We start from the raw sequence: 17,032 nt of genomic DNA, 5'->3' as shown, positions 1-17,032 counted from the left end.
GCTCAGTCTGCCCTCCACTGCCAACCAAACCTCACGGACCCTCGAGGACCTCCAGGGTCCAGCCCTCCAAGACCCCTCAAGGTGGAGCCCGCCTGAAGTCGGAGCGGGTTAGGACCGCGGCCCCCACACAGCGAGCCGGGGAGGGGCCCTCACCTCCAGGTTGATGAAGATGGCCGCCATGTCCGCTGGGCTCAGCACCAGCCTCAGGGGCGTCACGTAGTTCTGCAAGAGAGAAGCCCTCGCTGCCATCGTGGCCTGGAGGATGTCTTCAAGGCCACGGTTGCTGGTGGGGAGGCGCTCTAACAGCCTCACAGGGTCAAGTGTCCACAGACGGGCTCCCCGCGGGGCGGTCACTCAGCCCAGCACCCACCCTGCTGGGGCTCTGTGCCCCCCGGAGGACACGGGCTTTCTGGGGAGACCTAGGGTCACTCTGCGGGGCGAGCCCAGCTTGGGGCCGGGCGGGGTCGGGCCTGGGAATCAATGCTAGCGCCGGACCCCACCCCCCTTGCTGGGCAAAGCTCCACGGGGGGCGCTGTGCACGTGGCGCTGGACTTCAACCCCAAGGCAACCAGGGTGGGCTTTGCTATGGCTGTCTGAGACATTTAGGGAAAATGAGGTTCCCACGGGAGGTGAGGGGCATCCCCCAAGGGTGCACGTGAGGACAGAGACACGGCCGTGAGTCTCTCCCGACATCAAGTCCTGAACCTCTGCCCTGAGCGTCCTCCCAGACCTGCCATCAGAAGGGCGCACTGCAGCCTCACTCGCCACACAACAGGGCCGCTTCTGCCCAGGCTTTAGACGAGACCAGCCACATTGAGACCAGCCCCAGAGGCCCCCCAGGGAACGGCCGGTCACCCTCCCCTCTCCCTGCCCCTTCTCCCGCAGGGTCCTGGCCGCCTGGCCCTCTCCGCGGCCGCTGTGTGAGCAGGAGAAGGCTATCCACCCACACTAGTGGCCGCGGGATGCACCTGGACAGTTCTCCCCCGCCGTGCGGCTCCCCTCTCTGGGACCGCTTCCTCCTCTGAGACCTGGGGCTGGGAACACCCACCTAGGGGGCTGGGGAGGGTTACAAACACCATCGTTTCCGAGAGCACAAAGCATGCCCTGGCGGGGCAGGCCCCCAGCTCATCCCCAACGTGCACCCTGCCTGTGGACCAGCAGTGCCTGCGCCCCAGGGTCGGATTCCTGGGGTGGAGACGGGGCCCAGCGGCCCGCCGGCTTTCTGCAGCAGAACTTGGGCTCCGTGCCCCCTGGGAGGAGGGCCCTGGGAGGAGCTGACCAGGGAGTCAGGGTGGGCAGACGAGGAGGCCAGGCTGGGCAGCCAGGACGGTGCATCTGCAGAAAGGCTTGTGGTTTGGGGTGCGGAAGGGCAGAACAGGAGGGCGGGGTGGGGTGGGGGGAGGGGAAAGGTCCGAGGTCTGGACCAGACCCAGGGCCAAGGGGCATCTCGGGACTCCTGGCTGGAGGTTCCCGCATGCCCTGAACAGTAGGGACCCACCCAGGGACCCCCATGATGGCTAAGCGGAAACGGCCTCTCCTGAAAGCAGCGTTGGTTCTTTGACGGCACTCAGCGCTGCCAAGAGGACGCCAAGTGACAGGGAACAGCACGGAGCCGGCGCCCACAGGACGCAGGGAGAAGGCCCACCCGCGTCCTCCAGGGTCTGGGCAGGCCGGCGGAGCACAGTGCTGACCAGCCCATGGGGCAATCACACCGTCTGCCAGCGGGGCTGCAGAGACTGCTAGCACGGGGCCCAGCGGAGCCCCAGGTGCAGGGCACTCATGGCCGCCTACGGGCCGGCCCTGCTGCACGCCCGGCCGACGGAGGGCAGGCTGAGTGCCGACGGTGCCCAGGGAGGAGATGCACACCCAGGGCTCACTCAGTGCCAGGCTTGGGTGACAGCGTGCGCAGAAGGCGCTTAGCTCTGGGCGAGGATGGACACATGAAGGGGTCAGCACATTTCAGGAGCAGAAGCGGCAACAACGCCCAGTTCAGGCTGGAAGGAGCGGCAGAAACAAGCTCAGGACAGTGAGGGTCCGAGCTGAGGCCGAGGGGTGGGAGGTGGGACCAGGGCCTCCCAGGAAACCGGCCTGGGCGGAGCCCACAGCTTGAGTGGGGCCAGAGGGCAGAGGACAGGTGAGGGCGATTTCCTGATAGGTGGGGGTAGGGGTGCAAAACTGAGAGGGCCCCTGCGCCCCGCCTCTGTCCTCGCTGCCCGGGAGGCAGGGGTCCTGGTGGCCCCAGCGGCCACGCCCACCTTTTCGATGTCCTCCAGCGTCCGGTAGTACTTGGCCTCCGTCTCCTGGATCTCCAGCAGGCAGCAGTTTCTCTTGTCATCCTCCGTCATGCCCATTTTCTAGAGGAGGACACAGCACACAGGACGTCAGCCAGGGCCCCGCCGTACCCCCGGCTCGGCTGGGGGGTTGCCGAGTGTGCAGGGGGTGGGATGGGGGACAGCGTGCCTCTCGCCTCCTTCCTGTGGACGAGGATGCTGAAGCCAGCGCAGCGGGCGTGGCATGACCCTGAGGACCAGGGACAGCCCAGAAGGGACAGGTCCCCACCAGACTGGCCACCCCCTCCAGCACATACAGCAGGTGTCACATGCTTAAAGCACCTACTGTGCGCATGAAGAGAGGCTCTGACCAGCTCCCTGCGGACCCACGTCCAGTGACCCACCATCCCAGCCTGTTAGTGCCTCAGAGAAAGAGGCCAATCCCTGGCAGAGCCGGACGTTCCAAATACCCAGCGGTCTCCGACCTCGTGCAGAGCTACGAGCCCATCGGGGGTCCCCGGGACAGGCCCCTGTGGTGGTGGGGGCCTCTGGAGCAGGGCTGAGCACGACAGCGCGGCCACAGGGGCCGGGGGAGAGGCCACAGGTGGGCTGACTGTCAGGAGCGACTGCGGAAGGTCCAGGCCTTCTCCTTAAGTTCTTTTCAGCTGAGAGAAAACCGGACGGGTGACACATGGGGCCGTTTGGACTCAAACCCGCCCTGACATCATCCTTCTTTTCCAAGAAATGCCCCAGGGCCCCGAGCGGGCTGGCCGGGGCCACAGCTCTCCAAAGCAGCCTGCCGGGTGGGCACATCACTCAGGCTCCTTCCCAAAGCCCGAAGCCCTTCTCAGCCTGGGAACTTGGTGTTGAGCATCCACAACCCCCTAAAACCGCGTGTAAGGATGTGGGGCCCGATAGTGTTTCCCTGGGGACGGGTCCCGGGTTGTTGCAAAGAGGACTGAGGCTCCCCGAAGGTGCAGGAAGCCGGTGCTGGCAGACTGAGCCTGGGCCTCCCCTCTGCCTGCCACTTACCTGCATGTATCTAATCTGAAAGCGTGGGAAACAAACAGAAAGAACCAGTTAGCAGTGCTTGCTCTTACTCAAGCCGAGCTTGGGGAAGTCAGAAAGCTCCCTCACAGAGACAGCAGACCCAGGGATCATGCCATGCCCTCCACCTGCTGAGTGTCAGCCTGGTTGGACGGGAGGACAACGCTTGGATAGGGGACAGACTGGGACAGAGGACAGACTGGGAGAGGACAGACTGGGATAGGGGTCAGACTGGGATAGGGATCAGACTGGGACAGGGGTCAGACTGGGAGAGGACAGACTGGGATAGGGACAGACTGGGATGGGGATAGACTGGGACGCAGTCAGCACTGGGACTGAGCAGGTGACACCTTCCCCCCATCCCGGGCCAGGCTCTGAGTGGCACCTGCCACCCCCTGGCTTTATCTTCCTTTAGAAACATTACTATTCCCAGTACCTTCCACTCAGACTGTTCAGATAGCTCCAGACATGATGGGGAAGGAAATAAAGCCAGCTGCTTTATCTCTGAGGATCTGACATGTGGCAGGAGGCCCGCCCTGCCTAGTGGACCAGTGTGAGTCCAGCGCCAAGCCTTGGAAAGCTAAGCATCGCTGGGCAGGTGGGACGCCAGCCTGTCCCCAGGACACCGGGCATCCCCCCAGCCCTGCAGATGCCCGGGGTCCTGTATGTCCCTTCAGGACCAGGGACAGCAGTGGGTCCTGGGTTTCTGCAGGCCAGGGGCAGGAGGGGTCTCTTAGGAGCCAGCTGGGGGGGTGGGGGGGGTGCCCCGCCATAACCACACCGGCCACTGCATCCACATGCCCCTCCCTGATCCGCGGACACCCAGCTTCCAAAGGCTGGGCAGTGAGCGGGCCCCAGTCTCAGCTTGCTGCCAAACGCGGGAGGCGGGCCAGCCTTTCAGACCAGCTCCAGGGAGGCAAAGGAGACCTGCAGCCCCAGAGCCCACTTCCCTGGAAGGTTCAGGAGCAGGACTGCCTGGGGGGAGGGGCAGACCTGGGGTCCCAGACCCACCCCTGGCTCTCTAGAGCGAGATTCCTGCTGATGGTGGGGAAGGAAATCCACCTTCAGACCCTCCAGGGGCAAAACGAGAAATCTGTTCTTAAGAACAGAGTTTGGGGCTGTGAGTCTCAACACCTCCTGGCAGAGGGAGAGGCCTCCGAAAGGCCTTTGTTTCTGCACCACCAGCTGGTCACTCCCACACGGAAGGAAAACAGCAAACCTTGGCTTTCGGAGAAATTCCCCGCATTTCTTTGGTGAAAGCAAATGGCAGCAAGAGCCTTTTGTGTTGACAAGGGGCATCTCGCCCACCCCCAGGAGTCTGGGGGTGCGAGGTGGCTGGGGTCCACCCCACCGGGTCCCCGTCTCCCATCCCGGCAGGACCCCCTCCCCAGCAGAGCAGCTGCACAAACAGGCGTCCCTGTGTGCTGCACAAATGAACATCCCTGTGCGGGAAGGTGCCCGGCCGGCTCACTGAGCCCATGGCGCCTTGTGCCTCTGCACAGGGGGGCAGGGGCTGCAGCTGCCTGAGGTCAGCGCTGAGTCTCCGCCCCAGGCTCCCCAGGCAGGAGGGACTTGGGGTCCTGAACACCCTCTGGAGGAGAATTCCTCAGCAGCATGCCCGGGGAGGGGGGGTAGTGGTGGTGTCACCTCCCGGTCTCCCGGGAACATTTCACGAGAAAGAAGGGACGCCTGGCCGGCTGGCCCGGGAAGGAACCCCGAGGCGCTGGGAAGGACCGGGCACCCCTCCTGGTGGCTCAGCGGTCGGCACAGAGGCTGTAAGGCGGGGCTCACCATGGGCTGCTGCACCTCCACCTTGATGATGTCCTCGTAGATGTCATCCCCGTCATCTTCGCACGGGACGCAGTCATAGATGTCCTCGCCCACGCCATGCTCACTGTGGGGCCGGGGGTAGAGGGGGTCAGGCGTGGGGGCTGAAGCCACGGCCACCGGGGTGCCAGCCCGCGGGGGCCTCCTGGAGGAGAGGCGGTCGGGGCCACGGAGAGCCCCTCCCTCTCAGCCCCCGTCTCCCGCTCCAGGGACAGGGTGCGGCACCTGTCTTCCGAGGCTTCTGGGATTTCAACTTCAGGCAGCCTCGGGCTCTGCCTGCTGCCCTTCTGGAAGGTCTCCCACCACAATAAAGCACAGCCACACCAGCCGTTTAGTAAATAACAGGGATACCCGATGGGAAATTGGGGGCAAGATGCTGCCTTAATAGGTAGTGCCCAGCCCTGGGGACCAAAAATGCCCTCCCCGCGCCCACACCTGGGACCTGGAGGCCCCGTGTGCTCTCAGCTCAGCCCAGAGTCGCCCCAGCCCCTGCGGTCCAAGTGTGAAGGTCAAAGTGCAGAAGTCACAGGCACATGGACATCTTCCCTGCCAGGAGTTCAGGGAGCCGAGCAGAGAGGGACATGGAGTTTGCAATGCGCCTTTCCAAACGAGCAAGGAAGTTGCCGGGCTTTCCCAGTGGCTCAGCAGTAAAGAATCGCCTGCAGTGCAGGAAATCCAGGTTCGATCCCAGGGTTGGGAAGATCCCCTGGAGGAGGGCACGGCAACCCACTCCAGTATTCTTGCCTGGAGAATCCCATGGACAGAAGAGCCCAGTGGGCTACAGTGCATGGGGTCGCAAAGAGTTGGACATGACTGAAGCGACTGAGTATGCACACAAGGCAGTTACTGCTTGATTTATAATTCAGTAAGCATTTGTTTCCGCTTATGAGCTTGACCAACAAGTTATCTCCTCTGGTCTGCAAGAATCAAGTCATGAGACACCTCCTCCAAGAGGCCTTCCGGGACCTCCACCTAGTCTGCCATCCAGGACTCTCCCCGGCGCTCTTAATCAAAGGACTCTCCTCTCGTGGCACCTCCAGTTATTCCATACATGCCTGTGGGTAAGTCTGTCTCACCCCCAGACGAAACCCAACTCCATGATCCCTTCTGATCTCCATGCTTGATACAAGGTAGGTGCTCAACAAATTTTCACCAAATCAGCAAATGAGCCGACAGGACTGTCCAACAGTTCCCGCAAGCCGGGCACACACAGCCCACCCCTGACCCCAGGGGTCACTCTGGCCTGGGGTGCCGCTGGGCCCGGGGTGGCCAGCTCTTCAGCCTGCTGTGGGGTCTGTCCTCGAGGTCTCAACAGGCCAACTCACCACAGAGGCCCACGCCGGCCCCCCGCACGCCTCTCTGCAGGGGACAGCCCACCCAGCGGGCTGAAGGCGGGCTGGCCAAGTTCTCCTCTGAAAGGCATCAGAATGAGGTGGACCACTGCCCGAGTCGGTGGAAGTGGGTGAGGAGAGACGAGAAACAATACCAGCCGCTCGTATGAATGGGTTTCTGGCCGCGTCCCAAACCGAGCTTTGGAATATTAGCTGCCATTCTAGAGGCGAGGGCAGGCGGGGGCCTCCGGGGTGGGAGAGAGCTCCCTGCAAACCTAGCAGAAAGGCGGCTGTGCCGTTCTAGGGAAGACCTCGGCAGCCAGAGGGCCTCGTCTCCCGGAGCCCTGGACGCCACCCCACCTCACTGCGATGGGGCAGTGAGCAGAAGCATCGCACGTCCCTCTGCGGGGGCGGGGGGGTTCCAGGGGCGGGGGCAGCCAGAGCCCATCCTGGTGAGACCCCACAGCTGATGGGCAGGGGGCGGGATGGGATGCGGCTGCTCTGGGGGACCTCCCCTGGTGTTTCACAACCTCTCCAGGTGTGAGGAAGCAGAAGACGGGCAGAGAACACAGCCGGAACGCACGGAGCCGGGCCAGCTAACGGACCCCCCCGACGCTTAAGTGAACAGCCACCCACCCATGGAGGGGCCGGGCAGGATGTCAGAGCACATGCGGGTACTCAAAAAACACGTATATGCTTTTCAACTCAACGCCGCCTGGGAGGCGGGGAGCGCTGGCCCCATTTCACAGATTAGGGTCACACACTGAGGCTCCGTGACGGCTACGGGGAGGGGCGGGGCGGCGGGGGGCGAGCTCGGCCAGCCTCGTCCTTCCTCCCCTCTCCCACCCACCCTCACCCCTCCACGGCAAGCCGCGTGTCTGGACGTCAGCAGTCCTGAGAACTGGGGTGCAAATCAGCACCCAGACGGTGACAGAGCCCCCCAGCTCCCGTCAGAACCAAGGAGAAGGCAGAGGAGGGTGTCTGTCCCCCGAGGTGGGCCTTGGGAACCGTCACTCGTGTTCACACGGATCACCCCCGGCCTCTCCAGGTGTTGCCCCCAAAGGAAGAGGCTCCTGCAGCCCTGGCCGCCCGGGTGCAGGCAGGGACCCACAGGGGTTCTGTCCTAAGGATGCCAGACACCCCGGGGTTTCTGTCGTCAGCCAAGCGAGGCTGGTGACAAAGGCAGTGTCTGGAATCCTGACGGCGCGGAACCGAGGGGAGGTGGGCACGCTCCCAACTCCCACCATCTGCAGACAGGCATCCGCTCTGCTCCGACGGGCCGGTGGAAGGCAGGCAGGTGGGTGGGGGGATCGTGATGGTTAAATATTCCAAGAGCCAATGAAATGAATCAAAATGACTGAACGTCAGCCCGGAAAGAGTCCGTGGGGTCATCGGGTGCAGGAGCAGCGATCTGCCAGCCCAAGAAGAGCCCCTTTTATCATCCCACATTTGGGGGAACATCCTCATTGACCCCAACCAGCTCAGAATCCTTCTCAGCAAAGACTCCTCCGGGGAAGCACTCACCACCAGTCAACCCGAATCAGGGCTCAAGAGGCACCTGAGCCCAAAGCTGTCCGTCAGGCAGATGGGAAAGCCAGGCGTACAGGCAGGAACTGGCCACGTGTCTTACGAATGCCGTGTTCCTGTTCTGTGGCCTCATGGTCAGCCGGGCTGGTCAGCATGCTTTCACCGGCTAAGGACCTGATGGCGTGGCACTGAGGATGCTCAGAGAAACGGAACGGGAGGTCTCCCCATCTGAGGGCGAGGCGGACACCTGCCCCATTAGGGCACCCAGCCAGAGCCGCGGCCTCATCTGGAGGGAGAGGAAAGTGAAGGCTGCAGGCTCTGAAGCTTCCAGGACGGGTGGGACTTGAAAGACGCCTGGACGCCAGTGTGGACCGTGGGGTTCTGGAAAAGGTGCCGAGGGACAAGCCCCTCCTCTGCCACCCTCTTCTCTGGCGCCAGCCGCTTAACTAGGCATGCACCGATGTCCGCAGGGCACCAGCTGCATGTTGAGCGGGTGGAACGCCGTGACACAGGCTTTCCACCAGGTTTAGGGTTTGTGGGCTCCCCAGGTGGCTCAGTGGTAAAGAATCTGCCTGCCACTGCAGGAGACGCAGGTTCAACCCCTGGGTCGGGAAGATCCCTGGAGAAGGAAATGGCTACCCAATCCAGTATTCTTGCCTGGAGAATCCCACGGACAGAGGAGCCTGGCGGGCTACAGTCCATGGGGTCACGAAGAGTCAGACACGACTGAGCGACTGAGCAGGCATGCATGTAGACCGAGATGTACCTGAGCTGAACCATTTGGACAAGGGGACCCACCCCCATGACACTGAAGAACATTCTCACCTCCTCTACCAGTTCCTCTCCTCCCTGATTATCCCCTCTCCTAGTCACCCCTCTGACTGCTCCGCAGATTTTCTCTTCGGCTGTTCTAAATGTCACATCAACAGCATCGTGTGTCATGTCCACTTCTGGGCCCGGCTTCCTTTCCTCAACATCATGCCCCTGAGATCCAGGCTGCTGCCTCCATCAGCAATTCATCCCTTTTTATTGCTGAGTCTCAATCCACTGCATGAATGCGCCACAATTTGACATCCATTCTCCTTTTGATGAACATTTGGGTGGCTTCCAAGTTCTGGTTATCGTAAATAAAAGCTGCTATGAGCATTTGCCTTTTTCTTGGTGGACATATGCTCTCATTTCCTTTGGAAATGAAATTCCACAAGGGGTGGAATTGTTGGATCAGAGGGGAGGTGAGCACATTTAACTTCATCAGTAACTGCCAAGCATTTCCCCAAAGCGAGCAGCTGCAGCATTTACGCCACCAGCAGCAGTGCGCATGAGTGACAGTTACGCCAGTTCTTTCCAGCTCTGGCAAGTTCGGTCTTTTTAATTTTAGCCGCCGGAGTGTGTAAGCAGTGAGATAGAATTATGGTTTTGTATTGCATTCCTGCAATGATTAATGATGTTGACAACTTTTCTGTGTACTTATGGACATTTGTGTATCTTTCTATGTAAAAGGCTTGCTCAAGACTTCTGTCCATTTCTAAAAGTCAGTTGCCATCTTCTTATTGAATTCTAGGAGTTCTTTATATATGATGGATACAAGTCCTTGGTCAGATATATTTAAAAAAAATTTTTTTCCCCCTCTGTCTCTGGCATGGCTACTTGTTTTCTTCATGGTGTCTTTTGATAAACATCCATTTTTCATTTTAATGAAACTTAATTTATCGAGTTTTTCTTCCATGGTGTCCTTACTTTATCCTGTGTCCCACCTAAGAAACCTCTGTGCCTCATGTTAAGAATCTCTGCTTTCTTCTAGGTCACAGAGGGTTTGCTCCTGTATCCTCCTAGGTCTATATGGTTCCAATGATTACGTTTAGGTCTCTGATCCTTCTTAATTGGATATCTACGTATGGCGTGAGATAGGGATCGAAGTTCATTTTCCCATCCCTGTGTGGATATCCAGATGGTTCAGAACAATCTGTTGAAAACTTTCTTTTTCCCACTGGATTGCTTGGATCCCGTTGACAAAAACCAGTTGACTACATGTGTGTGGGTCTGTCTAGAATGCTCTATTCTAGGCCATCAGTATATTCAGCTCTCATTATGCCAGGACCACTCTGCCTTAATTTAGCTTTACAGAAAAGCTTGAAATCAGGTCGTGTAAAGTCTCTAGCTTTGTTCTTTCCTTAACCATTTTACAAGGAACTTTATTTATTTATTTTTGGTTGTACTGGGTCTTTGTTGCTCCACAGGCTTTTTCCAGTCGCAGCGAGCAGGGGCCACTCTTCACTGTGGTGTGTGGGCTTCTCACGGTGGTGGCTTCTCTTGTTGCAGGGCACCGGCCTTAGGGCACGCAGGCATCAGTAGCTGCAGCACGTGGTCTCAGGAATTGTGGCGAACAGGCTTAGTTGCTGTGCAACATGTGGGATCTGCCCAGATCAGGGTCAAACCCGTGTCTCCTGCACTGGCAGAGGGATTCCTTAACCACCGAGCCGCCAGGGAAGCTCTGGCTTTGTTCTTTTATAGGACTGTTTAGACCATCCTGAAGTCCTCTGGATTTCTGTATCAACTTTACAATAACTTTGTCAATTAAAAAAAAAAAAAAAGGAATCTCCTGGAATTGTAGTTTAATTTGGGAGAAACTGACGTCTTAACAATATCATCTTCCAATCCATGAACAGAGTGTATACTTTCATTTATTCAGGTCTTTGATTGTCTCTCAGCAACATTTTGCAGTTTACCATAGAGGTTTCGAATTTAGGAAGCTCAAGGCTACTGTTTTTTCAATTTTTTTTTCCTGCCTTATTCGCTTTTCCGTCTCCTTCTGAGATTCCAATTATACCTGTTAGACACTTGATATTGTCCCACATGTCTAAGGCCCTGTTTCAGTCTCCTTTTCTCTTGGCTGCTTAGAGTGTACGCCTTCCATTGAACCATCTTCAAGTTCAACGGTTCTTTCCTCTGCCATCTGCAGTCTTCTGTTACACTGATCAGTGACTATTCATTTAAGTCACCCTGCTTTCCGGTTCTACAATTTCCACTTGGTCCTTTTTTATAGTTTCTGTTTCTCTACCAAGCTTCCCCATCTGTTCATTCACTTGACGCATATTTTCCTCGAAGCCCTGATCAAAAAAATAAAAGTTGCTAATTGTGACATTTAAGTCATCTCAACAGTGATTCCCCTTGACATTGTTTTCCTTCAGTATGACTCACTTATACCTGTCTTTTGTTGGTTTAACAATTTTTTTACTGGACACTGGACACCACAAATGATTCATTACGGAGATTCTGGATCCACTATTTCTTTCGAAGAGGGATATTTGTTCTGACAGTTCACTTGGTTGGCTGGACTCAAACTTCAAACTCTATCTTCCCTGCTGTGGGCAGCCGCTGAAATGACTGCTAAATTCAGTTTCCAGCTGCTGCATTTTTTGCTGGAAATCTTAGGGCCTCTCCTGTGTATGTGAGGTTTAATGGTCAACCCAGGACTTAGGTGGATTCCATCAGCAGGTTTGAGTCTGTGGGCTCCTCCCTTCCAGCATTCCGCACGGAACTTTCTGACTGTTTTACCACCCTCAATTTCCTCCTGCTGACACCTCACGCCAGTGGATTGGGGGTTCCCCCAGGTAAAGGACTACAAGCTCTCGATCCCAACCACAGTCAGCAGCTCCTGAAGAAACAGTGGGTTCCTCCAGGGAAGGATGAGACGACACCGTCCCCTGCGGCCTCCTCTGTACTCACAGAAGGAACAGAACCTCAAGGCTGGGACACTGGGAACACGTCGTCTCTGGTCCCCGACACAGGCCCACCACCATGAACTCGGCCGCTCTTCCTTCTCAAAATCAGTGCAGACAAGGAACAGTCGCTCAGGCAGGATCAATTCAGGCACCACATTCATGTCCTTCTAATTCACTCAGGGAACTGAGGTTAAAAATAGGCAGCCGGAGACACCGGACGGAGAGCTGTGCTCTGGCATCTGAACTCGGGACGGACAAATCTCAAAAATGCAGACACGGTCACCTCTCTGCACTCTGCAAAATGTCTGTTATCCAGAACCTGTTGAAAACTTGTGGGAGGGACGGATAAATTAGGCGTTTGGGATTAAGAGATACACACACTATATATAAAATAAACAACTAAGACCTACTGTGCAGCACAGGGAACTAGACTCAGTGTTGCAATAACCTATAAGGAAAAGAGTCTGAAAAATACATACGCACGTGTGCATAACCGAAGCGCAGTGCTCTGCATGGAGACCCACACAGTGTAAGTCAGCTCAGCTTCAGTTAAAAAGAGACAAACAAGCTTGAGGGGCGAATGGTCAGCTTCACGCTTTTAATGTCCTAACGTTACCCGCGTCTACAGGGCCTCATTACTGAGCCATGAGGACACTCATAAGCCTGCTCTCTACATTTATAGGTCTTTTCAATTATGAAGATACTTCCCAGCCATTATTTAATTCAGGTCGATGAGCACTAAGAAGTAGGGGTTCAGGCATATTACACGAAATTATAACAGAGTAGCCCTGAAATTTCATTTCGTGCATGTTCCACCCTCCGGGAGAGGGGAAATAAAAGAGACAGCAAAGAAGTGAGTTGCTTTTTTTCTGTTAGAAGTGAGTTTTTTAAAAAGCAAAAACAAACTCATAAAGGTAAAACTACATATATTTGTTCAGCTTGACAATTAAGATGAAAAGATGATCAGATGTGATTGTTTTAATCTACACTTATCCTGAGACCAAGTCTGCACAGGTAGGTGACTTCCGGAATCCGAGGGACAAAGAGGCACCAACTAACTAACTGTCCACGGGCCTCACAGTCCAGGTGGGGAGCCCGACAGGGCGACAGTTATGTCTGAGACGCAGACCCATCTAACCTGGAGGCGTGTCACTTGTGTGGGGTGACAACCTCTGGTCTCCAACGGCTCTGTCCCTTTGGCCACCGCTGCATGGGCATTCCACCACTGCCCCGCTGATGCTTGGCTGAGGCATCGCCTCCGAGTGTGAGTCTCCTGAGCAGGCAGGGGGCAGATACATTACAAGCCTTGGGCATCTGCTAACACAGATGAGTTACTGCTGGGCCAGGCTGGCCCAGTGCATCTGACGGCCACGGGGGCCGAACGGAGAAAAAGGCAATGACAGGCGTGAGGTCAGGAGGAGAGACGGGGGCAGCATGACGTCCCCCGAGGGTCTGAAGGGTCCTAGGGTGCAGGGCGGTGACCTGGAGGTGGATCCAACAAGGCCTGGATCCTGGTCTCTGTTTCCTCCTGCAACATGAGATGGATTCACCCAGTTATGCCCTGGCCCTCAGAGCTTAGCGGGACCCCACGGGAACCCCCCTACAAACCATCCCACGGGGCAGAGGCCAGGAGTCTGAATGCCTGTCTGGGCCTGGTGCACTGGACCTAAACCCCAGTCCCACCTCCTATGGTCCTGGAAAAGGAACTCAAGGCCCTGAAAAAAAACCCGAAAGAGACTCTCAACCACCCAGGCCGAGTTCTATCGTGTCAGGCCGTCTCAGTTCCAGCCTGAGTCTTTTCTCAGCATCACGCGGACCCACAGAGCCTTGTCTTAAGTTCCCAGCTATCAGAGGCCGGGCTTCATGGAGAAACTGCATGTCTCCACCTTGCTACAGCGGTCTGTGCACATGACCACACGGGCAATGCTGGCCCGTAGGGCTGGCGTGTCCCCTTCTCCTTCGGCTCAGGCTCTCATCGTAGGACCCTCACTCTCCTGAAAGCGGCCCACCTGAGGGGAAGCAGTCACGCGAGTCCGAGATGGACTCAGCCCTGGGCAGGGCTCTGCAGCTCTGGGCCTCAGTTTCCCCACCTGCAAACTGGGGATAAGGCGGAGCCCCTGATAGCATTGCTGGAAGGATCGGCCTCAGTGGAGCTGACCAGCACGGACCCAGCACACAGCAGGTGCTCACTAATGGCTGTGGCCCAGCACCCCACAAGTGGGGGGGGCCAATTAGACAGTACTTAGCATGGCGGTCCACGCTCGATAAACAGACACCGGCAGCGTCAACGGCATCGGATGTCCTGAAACACATCCGACCAGACAGTTGGGAGCCGAGTGTCAGCACGGATTTGTCCTTGGTGGGCTTCAGCGATTGCCCTTCTCTGTCCAGTTGTCCAGGAGAGGGCGGAGGACGGCGTGAACAGAGAAGTCCCAGACCACGGCAGGGCCGAGGAGCCCCCACCCCTCCAGATCGAGCTCAGGCCACCGTGAGACCCAGAGCCCCCTTCAGCTGGACGCCACGTGGACGCTGGGCCTCCGCAGCCCCCAGCCCACATCCCAGGGCAGCCCCCTCCCCTCTCCCCCTTCACTCCGGTGGCAGCTGTACTGGCAGATGCTAAATCCTGACAATTACTCTGGCCCTCACAATGGCCCCAGACCCTCCAGGAGGCCCCGAGCCTGGCCTGCTGCCTCCCTGAGACAGCAGAAACCTCCCCTCCTGCTGAGATCCTGCGCCCCCGCCCGCCGCCACAGGAGCCTCGCCTGCCAACCTCAATTTTGGTGCAGAAAGTCAGCTGCTTAGAAGAGCTTCCCCGGCTCCTCCCGCCACGTGCGGAAAATCAAAGAGCGAGCTAACTCTGCTTTCTGCCTCCAGCGAGCCTGTGTGTTTACGCTGGACATAAAACATCACTACTGACAGCGTGACGTGCGTTCGGGCCCCGGGCTGTCTGATGCGGAGAAGCAAGATCCCGGACCACCGTTAAACTGTTACTAGGAAACCAAACCCGGCATCTCCTGACCTCCGTCCACACCAGTTGGGGGGTGGGGAGTGGCAAAGAGAGTGGGCTTTGGAGGGCCTGGGGAAGCCGGCTGTGGGCTGGACGGGCTGCACGTAGGGACAGACAGACAGACAAGGTGCTGCTTACACTAGGAGGCAGGCCTCACCTGCCCTCAGCAGACCCTCACCCCAACACTCCAGCTTCCTATAGGAGGGGAAAGCGGGGCCCAGAGAGGGCCAGATGGTCCCTGAGGTTGCAAAGCCATTCGGGGGCACATCTGGACGGCACCACCGTGGCTGCCAGATTCCCAGAGCGGGCCAGGCTCGCCCGGCTGTGTGCTTCCTGCCAGAACCCCTTCTTTCTCAGGGATTCTTTTGGAGCAGCAGGAGAGTCTCCCCACCATTCAGACTCAGTCACAAGGAGGAGGCCCAGGCGCCTGACCGGGCCCAGCAGCAGATGGCTCCAGGTTTTAGTCTCTCCTTGGTCGTGTAAAGAGTGCTGTGCAACCTCAGGCAAATCACTTACCCACTCTGAGCCGTAACTTTTCCAACTACAAATGACTCGATTGGACATGAGTTTGAGCAAGCTCTGGGAGTTGGTGATGGACAGGGAGGCCTGGCGTGCTGCAGTCCATGGGGTCGCAAAGAGCTGGACACGACCAAGTGACTGAACTGAGCTGCACTACAAAATAGGGACAGGACCAGTGACCCTGCAGTGTCCTGATGGCTGAGACAATGGGGTGAAACTCAGGCACTGGGCCTGGCACTCAGGGGGACCCTCTGGACTTCCTGGAACCACTGTTTGGCTCCTTAATATAACAATAGCAGATGTTCAGGTCCTCAGCCCCCTGGGCACGTCCTCTGTGCCACAGTGTGCAGGGCCCAGCTCAAGTACCTGCCTTTTCTGTGCTCTCTTCCCTTCGGGGTGGCCCTCATGAGGAGCTCACCTCGGGGGCCTAGGGGACCCCAAGTGCAGGAAAACAATGACAACACCGTGACAAAGCTAATCCTGGTGGACTTTTCATCTTCTGGAGCAGGGGCACCTCTTTCAGTCTGCTGGGGTTGGGGATGGCTTCTTGGAGGAGGTGACCTCTGGGCTGGGTTTTATAGGATGAATGAGTTTGGTGACCGATAGAGCTGATATTATGTACATGACAGAGTTTTTTTAGAGTTAAGTCCAACATGTTAGGCTTATTCATATTTTGAGCAATATTTTTTAAGGGCCACTGTGTGTCAAGTCTGTGCTATGCACGGGGGAAATAATGTACAAGGGGCCTCGTCTCTATCCTCAGGGGGTCCAGAAGTTAGCATCCGGAAAGCAATTTGAAGAGGCCTTCGTTAGACAGACTGCAAACATCTCCTCCTGGCAACCGCCCAGCTTGTCCCCACTTTCTTCTTGAAAATAGCACAATGAATGCCAACCTCCTTCCACATGGGCCTCCCCACCCTGCGGAGGCTGTTAAATCAGACCATGGAATTGCTGCGACAGCCTTGGTCCTGAAAGGACTCATGCTTAACTAGGTATTAAAAATAAAAATCCATCCAAGTCTGTCTCATGTCTGCTGGCCTGTGTGATTCGACTATCTAGCCAGGGCGGAATGGCACGGGGCATCTGCTCTGCGGGCACTCGGGAGGCCTCTCGGACTCACCCTAGCACAGAGAATGAACACACTTCCTTCCTGGAGTGCTGGGTTTCAAGGTCACTGATGCCCTGAGCCCCCAGGGCAGGCAGGGCCTCTGAAACAGCTCGGGCCCAGGTGCCAAGAGGTCAAGACAGCCCTGGAGGGCAGGACGGGAAGCCGCGCAGAGCAGAGCTCAGGGTTGTCAGCCCGCCGGCCACCTCCGTAGCCAGGAGGTGGGAGAGACACGAGCCCGTTTACCGGGCAGGGTGTGGATGGGCTGCCCCTGCCTGGCCGTCCAGCAGCTGGTTCTGGGAGGGCAGGGAGCATCGGGCAGCTTGTCTAGGCCACAGGGGCAGGAGGGCCGCTGGGCTGCACACACACGGTGACTTTGGGGCCCAGACGGCCAGCCCTCGGGTCCCGAGTAACAGACACAGCAGACACCCAGCGTCTCCAGGACCCCAGCCCCAAATAAGGCAGCGGCCGGCCTGGCTGGGGTGGGAGCAGGCTTCCTAAGTCACATCTCAGCAAACCCTCTGCAGCTTCTGTTCCCTTGCAGTACCCCTTCCTCCAGGAAGCCCTCCTGGTCTCCTGGCCCGTCGAGGTCTGACCCCAGTCAACACTGCCCAGATTGCTCCTGCGGGGTTAGGAGAGCTGAAGAGTGAGAACTGCAGGGGCCAGGTCCCCAGAGG

The 17,032-nt window shown here is 57.6% G+C and overlaps 1 protein-coding gene across 4 annotated transcripts in view; it reads right to left on the bottom strand.

The window, feature by feature from the left end:
• VAV2 (vav guanine nucleotide exchange factor 2) overlaps positions 1 to 17,032 on the bottom strand; it is a 179,384-nt gene that overhangs the window by 37,461 nt on the left and 124,891 nt on the right. For 3 of the 4 annotated variants that reach the window (XM_081595898.1, XM_081595900.1, XM_081595901.1), the window contains exons 5-7: positions 5,109 to 5,211; positions 2,256 to 2,354; positions 154 to 222 (exon numbers count right to left, since the gene is read on the bottom strand). In XM_081595898.1, coding sequence (XP_081452024.1) covers positions 154 to 222; positions 2,256 to 2,354; positions 5,109 to 5,211 — 271 coding nt within the window. Of the gene's footprint in view, positions 1 to 153; positions 223 to 2,255; positions 2,355 to 3,302; positions 3,318 to 5,108; positions 5,212 to 17,032 lie in introns of all 4 variants that reach the window. The other variant, XM_081595899.1, reaches the window with a different exon arrangement.

The sequence above is a fragment of the Giraffa tippelskirchi genome, chromosome 4, assembly GCF_054371585.1.
Source record: "Giraffa tippelskirchi isolate mGirTip1 chromosome 4, T2T-mGirTip1v1.2.pri, whole genome shotgun sequence".
In the NCBI taxonomy this organism is placed as follows: domain Eukaryota; kingdom Metazoa; phylum Chordata; class Mammalia; order Artiodactyla; family Giraffidae; genus Giraffa; species Giraffa tippelskirchi.
The sequence above is the reverse complement of the archived record's forward strand: the minus strand, read 5'-3'. Positions and strand labels throughout refer to the sequence as shown.